Source organism: Anabrus simplex, chromosome 2, assembly GCF_040414725.1.
Source record: "Anabrus simplex isolate iqAnaSimp1 chromosome 2, ASM4041472v1, whole genome shotgun sequence".
Classification (NCBI taxonomy): domain Eukaryota; kingdom Metazoa; phylum Arthropoda; class Insecta; order Orthoptera; family Tettigoniidae; genus Anabrus; species Anabrus simplex.
The window spans coordinates 774,457,463-774,465,076 of record NC_090266.1 but is presented as its reverse complement, the minus strand read 5'-3'; the positions used below and the strand labels follow the sequence as shown (position 1 = coordinate 774,465,076).

The following is a 7,614-nucleotide window of genomic DNA, read 5'->3' as shown; positions in this document are numbered from 1 at the left end:
TATTTTTATTATTAGGCCCTATGCCGCGATCCATCACGATGGGGCTAAAGCTAACTAATATACATCGGATGGAAGAACTCTCTGTCTCCTACATAACTATGTATCTTTGATAGTAAATTTAATTGCATTAATAAGCAGGCAACAAGTGTACATGAGCACTTGGTAGCCACTTAACGGTGTATTCTGTTATTTCCTTCCTCTTTCTTCGTGAATAGAAGAAATCACACTAAACACTACCCAGGTATTCACCATTCTGTCACACAGTAGCTTGCTAAAACATTAATGTAAAATGTGCATAAAGCAACAAAAAACTATATTGCGCGTAACACAGTAACATACGTATTTTTTGTCGCTATGTCTGACGAACGATGGCGATGGCCGCATGTTTCCGGCTTTACTGCCACCAAGGCTACGAGATGCTGTCTGTTTACTTATGTCTATTACTTGGACGTTTCATGCTGGCCAAAGAGAAAGCATCCAAACATTAATACTGTGCGCTAACTGAATGCGCATGAGCGCTTTTGAGCAACTAATACCCAATCATCTTTTAGCGTCTTGTAGTCATTCGCGAGATTTGGATTGTTTTAAGTCCTAGCGAGTGTTCCTGGATTTCAGTGAATATGGCAGCTGAACGCCAACGTCCAAATCTGGATTCATGTAGACTATGCCTTGCGGAAGGACCTGATCAGATAAAGATATTTAGCGATAGAGGTTTGCAGCTAAAAATTGCCGAGACAATTAATAAATTGTTCCCCTTCAAGGTATGTTAACACACTTCGAATTTACTATACACATAAAATGAATATAACTACGGTAAATTCATAAGATATACCTAATATATAGTGCGTTCTTTCTGTTGCTGTGTTAATTATTTTTGTCCGTTTATGTGGGATGAGAATGGTTCGTTGCCTACAGTCCACATGCTGTATTGTTTGTCCAACTTGTTGCATTGCCCGCGTTGTTACTTTGTTGTGAATATCACGTACGACTCTTCTCATTGCACATTTAATTTTGTGCATCATACAGGGATAATCGGCAGTCTGATACGGTATTTTGTGGTTCTTGCAGAATAATTATATTATCCGGGGTTTGAAGTAATTTGATAAGTTAGATGCACCAGTAGGTGACGCTTTATTTCGTTTTGTTTACATAATCCAGGGGCGGGGAGGAAAATTTGCTAAACAAGTCGCACATTATCTTCAGGTACCATCGGATGGATTTCTTTGTGCCCAGCAAGATGCATAAAAAGAAAATATTCATGTAATCTATAATTATCCCTTAAAATTAATTTTTAAAATGTGTGTTTTCGTACTTACAGCTGACGCCTCAGTTTTCCGTATCTCCCGAGGAGAGACATACTGTAGCCTATGATGTAACAAAGTAAATACCCTTTAATCACCAAATCATCGTTCGTAAGTTACAGACTAAACATTACAGATATCTGTATGTTATAAGCAGGATATTTCTCCCTAGCATTGTACAGAAAAGCAAGTTTTGGTACTGCTTAACTTTGAAGCTGCCGTATTTGGTGGCATTCCCTGTTTCTCCTTGTCCAATGCAGCAGTCATAGATGTCTGTGGTTACTTAAGGGATTTATCTTGTTGAGGGTCTAATTTATATCACCAGCTGAAAGATAGGTGTGACGAGATTTTAAAAAAATATACACACCATGTATCAGCTTTGGGTTATGTTTTATATCAGCTGCCTACACGTGACACATGAGGTCAGCTTCAGGTTCTATTATTGGGGAATCTCATAAAAATAAATATTTTATATATATGTATTTCCAGCCTTTGTGCCGTTTCTCTATGAGGTCGGGTATGAGAACACATGAATCTTCGTAGTGAGTTTTTACGACTGGAAGCCTTTCCTGACGTCAAATTAATCTGAGGAGTTATTGAGATTAAGTGATTAACATGATATACTATAGTAGATAGGAGGAAGGTGAAACCCTGTGCCGGCACATAGCGTACTCCTGTCGAATAGCACCAAGGGGTTTGCTTAAGGCTTCACTTCCCCATCTGACGAACAATCACCCATCATCAGTGTCATATGTCCTCACTCCATATGAGCACTCTGGAGATGTTTGGAGTTTAATCCAGACATTTGGCACTCAATCTGGTGAATAGAAATAATATACCACCACCCTCCTACCCTGCCGCCAACATTGTGACGAAAATTTTTTCGACCAAAGGTACTTGATGTGGCTACCACGGTATTGGTCCATGTGGACTTTATGCCTTAACAATCATGGCCACCATATCTGTATCTAGCTGGTATAAACTGAATGTTTCTAATTTGAAACAGACCAAAATAATGTTTTCTCCCTAAACTGATACAAGTGTCAGGTATAGGTATAAGGCACCACTGTGGTGTACCAGTGGCTGACCCTCCATAATTTGTGTTAATTTATAACTTTCTCTTCATCATATAGAATTCATACACGTTCATTAAACATACTATCAAACATTGATTTCACTTTCAGAACCCAATAAACAAAATATACTACCTTGTATACTTACACTAACCTCATAAAAATGCTAAGTTTCTCACAAAACTTGGTTTGCTGATGCTCCTCTTCATACAAAGGACTTGCAGTTCTAGATCATAACTACTATCATAATTACTGTCAACTCATTTTTTCTTTCAAAGAGAAACATTTAAACAACAAACTGATGTAAAAAGAAATTATGAATGGAGATATGTTCATTTATTTATATCTGAAGTTAGGCTGTCAGCTATAGGTAGTCAGGCATAGGTGCAACTACCTTAATAGCACCTGCTAATACAGGTAAGGAGAGGAGGAGAAGAAGAGCGGTAATAGCTACAGCCCATACAAATAAAGGTGTTTGGTCTAGTGATATCCCGGGAGCTCGTATATTAATAGTTGTGGTAATAAAATTAACGGCTCCTAGATCAGGCAAGTAAGTACTTTGAATACATTCCATACAATCACTACCAGGGCTGGCATCGAACCTAGAGTTTCATAAGGTATGACTCTTTTACCTGATCTGGGAGTGAGCTTTGTAGAGCCTAATTGGTGGGTAGGAGATAGGGATCTGCGTTCAGATGTCCTTCACTTGAGCTGCAGTGGCATGTATGATTCCTGAGGTTTGTTTAGGAGTACATTCAGGGGAACTGGCTGGACTAAGCAGTGATGAGAGTACAGGGACCTGGAAGTTAAGGATGACATAAAGCTGTTACTCTTAAACTGTAGAAGTAAAGCAATATTAAGTGATTTAATACATACTACCAGATATTCTTAAAGGCACCAAGTAAGTGGCTGCGGGGCTTGGGTCACGTAGCTATCAGCTTGCATTTGGGAGATAGTAGGTTCGAACCCCATCGTCGGGCAGCCCTGAATATGGTTTCCCGTGGTTGCCCATTTTCACACCAGGCAAATCCCTGGACTGTACCTTGATTAAGGCCACAGCCACTTCCTTCCCACTCCTAAGCATTTCTTATCTCATAAGATAGGTCTTCTTTTTTTTAGTGATTATGGATGCAGAAATTTACTCTTGGTACTGGAGTGTTTATTGTAGAGACAGGATAGATTCAAAGGCGGGGGGGGGGGGGGAGGAGTATTCATAATGATGAAAGAATAATTTGTAAGCTATAAGAATCTTATGGATCAGAAACATATTTTCATTTTAACACTAGAACACTAATAAGGCACAAGAGTGACATGTAAGCGCTGTAAAAAAGTAACTGTTATTAACCCAAAGGGGGGAGCGATCCTCCCTACCAGTGCTGTATTTCGGCCAGAATGCGTCGGAACTGTCGTGCTACTGTAAGAAAAAGTAGATGACAGTCGTTTATCTGAATTGTGCTAAGCCTATTTGTGTGCAACACCAAAGGAGAAGGTGTCAAAACTGCTTTCCACTGCTCATTTTAATTTTTGTTGTTGCAGTCTTTCTTCATATCTTCTTTTACCTTTTCCTTTCACAAGTAGTTAACTTTGTGTTGGCCACCTTCAGTATCACTTTAAACTAATTTTGTATGGTCTGGATACATTAAGGTATACTAAAATAGTAAAAGTTTCCTACTGTTATTTCTACACAGCCAGTAATCAGTAATTTTCCTAATAGAATATATGTTCTAGTACATGCTTCAGAATCAGTAAACCTTTTATGAAAATTGATTGAAACTTACTCTTTCCTACCATTGCTCATTTTAGATGTGCAGATAAATAAATAAAATATAAACAAAAGGAGCCAATAAAAATATTGAGTGAAACATCCTCAAACATTCTTATCGAACGCAATATTTACATTTTGTTGCCAACAAGCAGCTACTCACTTTTGTTGGCGATCTGGTGATAAGGCTCATCTCTGAAGATAATAGGCAGTTTTAGGTTTTTGGGGGGTACTTTCCCAGAAGGGATGACATCAATGCAGAATTATTTGATAATTAGCTATATGGGGAACGACACAGAGGAACGTGGTTGTGGCAGATTAGCTATGCGGCGAATTATAGGAAGGAATGTGGTTGTGGCAGATAACCTTAATTTATCAGATGTTAACTGGGAAGGTAATACGAATGACAGAAGGAATGACCAAATAAGTTCATCTGGGAAGGATAGTTGAATCAGAAAGTGATGAAACAAACTAGAAGGAAGAATATTCTACACGTATTGCTGATTGAACCATTTGTGCTTTATAGAGAAACTGAAGTGATAGATAGTATTAGTGAACATAAAGCTATTTTTCTCGTAGTTAAAAGAAGAAGCAATAGAAATGAAGGTTGTAAAAGTAGGAATATTAGGCAGTACCATAGGGTTGATAAAAGGCAGGCATGAGGAAGTTTAAAAAAGTAATTATGATCTACAGTGTATAAAAATGTAAACAGTCTATGGGATGGGTTTACAGCAGTTGTTGGGGAGTGTGAAAACAGGGTTTGTACCTTTTAAATGTAGTAAGGAATGGTAGTGACCCACTATATTATAACAGAAATGTAACATTTTATCAGTAGGGATGTATTCTTATTATCCCAAATCAGTACTAGCAAATACAGTAGAGACAATACGCAACACTTCCGGATTTAGCCTTGTTAAAATGGGAGACAATTCGCAGGTGACGCTCCTAGTGGCGTGACCTGAAAATTTGCGCTAAATTCAAATATCAGTGGAAATGTATGTACGGAAATGGATAAAATAAATAAATTACGTCTAGAAAGAAAGTGTTGCTAAATATTAACTTCAAAGTTGCTAAAGCAATTCTGGATACATGAATGAAGAATTATTTAAAGACTGAAATTAGACATATAATCAAGATGTGAAATAGACTGCTGTGAAAGGGGTTGATCTTTCATTTATGCATTACTTTTTTAGCTTTAGCATACCTGCCTGAACTTTCACGGCTAGATTTGTCTTTTTTTCTCATTTAAAAGCATTGTACATCACATTAGGACACTTGTCAATAAAAATATCGGCACATTCCTTACACACGATTCAATGAATTTAAATTTAAAAGTTGGACAATTTTCCTCTTAACTTGAAGCCTACTAACAAAAAGAAAACCTATAAATTTAGCCGCAAAAACATTCAAAATTTCCCTATAAGCAATAGTTGCCATTACATTAGGGTAAAGCAAATTTGCATCACATTTCTTAAATCACCCATATTTTCTTCAGTGCTTGACAACGCATTACGGCATTCCAAATGGGGTAGATTGGAACACAACCAGCCACACACATATGTGTATGCATTTTCCTGGTTCACTGAACACTAGTCTTCCGATTGGGAAGTGACGATGCCATCTTAGCTCCAGTTAAGATGTTTCGTGTTCAATGTGTGTTGCAAAATAAACAGCCAGGTCATCAGGTCACTCAGACGATGAAGGAATGTGGTAGACGAAATAAAATAGAATAAAATAAAGTGCAATGAGAGACTGACAAGGATGGAAGAATAGAGTAGAGCTGAAGATAGAAAGAAAAGTGTCTAAAAGGAAAAAAGACTGGGAAAATGTGTGTGCGTGCCGGCAGGGGGGCGGGGTGGTGGTGGTGGTGGTGCAGTAGTGTTGTCAGTATTGGCTGATAGAGAGAGAGTGTGTGAAGGTACTTTGTGTGCATGTGTGGTGCGTGCATGCAAGGACACTGATATCAGTGAATTATGTTCATATTCAAATAGCATTACACTATAAAATCTTACATGTTAGTCACGTTGTGATAGTAACACAGTCATCACCTTGCAAATAGTTTTTGCCATTCACACACGATGACAGTAATCATATTATTTAATTCGAGATTAACGAGTTGGTCAGCAGTGACTCAAATTTCAGTATGTTACAGATTTAAACTTATATTTCAGGGAGGAATTTTTTTATATAAAATCGTCAATGACAGTAATAATAATAATAATAATAATAATAATAATAATAATAATTGTTACCATGGTTCCGTGGCTCACAGAGGTATAGGAAGCACCTGGGTTGAAAGGCTGGACAGGGGGTCACTTAGAGCAAACATTTACTTTAACAAAAATTGGAAATTTTATTTCTTTCCTTTCTTAAATTGCAGAGAGTGTAATTTAATGACATAACAAGAAACAGTTGAAATATAACTTGGAAATTTTTACATTAACAATGAGATTGTCAGCTCCAACAATGCATTGGACTTCAAAGTCCTTAATTAGGTACAAAATAATTGAGAGAAACTCCCAGTCGTTAACTTCCATATGAAAAAGCATAGTTGCTCCTAACTGGTACAATATTATAGGATTCTCAGCTCGAAGATACATTAGAGGCTAGCCTCAATCAAGCAATCAGTTGCTATTTATGATCTCAGTTACACTCGGCAACCCCTAGGGTGATCCCACTTCATAGTGTTCATACGCAGTTTGCCCCACGGTGGGCTTTTCTATTACAAAGTATTACAGTCGGGTTAATGATTGTTCCTCAAGGGAACCTAAATGTAGACACAGTTACCTGTACTACAAGCCCTTTAGAATAAAAAGAAAAGTTTACACAAAACAGGCCATTAACAAAAGGCAGGTAGGCCAAACACCAGCACTCCTTAATGAACATTCCAGAAACTAGATGCTACAGCCGTCTAACCATCGGGGAAGAAAGATTTTAGAACGTTTTTTAAAAGTTTGTGTTCACTGACATAGATGGCCATAGAGAAGGTGCGCAGTTTAAATAGCCAGGGAAGGTGTACCCCTGGTACAGTAATAAAAATAAATAAGTGTGAAATTCAGGTAACACATTTTACGTAAACTCATTTATTGAATTAAGTCATGGATAAGTGATGAACAGGAATGTTAGTTGCCAGTAACTGTCATTGCAATATTGGAATAAATATGTTTGCATAAAAGAAAAATAATATTTCATGGAGGGAAAATGTTAGTGATGGTTTTGACAGTCTTCATGATAAGCTATCCCGTTAGTTATGATTTTTTATGTTGAATTGTTACATATTTTATGTGATCATCAGTGATGTAACTCCTAGGAACTAGTAGGGATTATTTTAGAATGAAAATAAAAGAGCCATTGTAGTTGTGCTAAAAGTGATGAGTCAGTTGCAGAAGGTGGTTGAACATTTGGTTGGTCCAACATGATGAATTACAAGCCTTTATTTTAAATTTATCCTGAGAGTAAGATATATTTTACAGGAGGA

The 7,614-nt window shown here is 37.3% G+C and overlaps 1 protein-coding gene across 4 annotated transcripts in view; it reads left to right on the top strand.

The window, feature by feature from the left end:
• Positions 1-574: 574 nt before the first annotated feature.
• Positions 575-7,614, top strand: part of LOC136864452 (zinc finger protein 888) — a 171,552-nt gene continuing 164,512 nt past the window's right edge. For all 4 annotated transcript variants that reach the window (XM_067141463.2, XM_067141462.2, XM_067141465.2 and 1 more), the window contains exon 1: positions 575-761. In XM_067141463.2, coding sequence (XP_066997564.2) covers positions 621-761 — 141 coding nt within the window. In that variant the 5' untranslated portion in view covers positions 575-620. The remainder of the gene's footprint in view (positions 762-7,614) is intronic.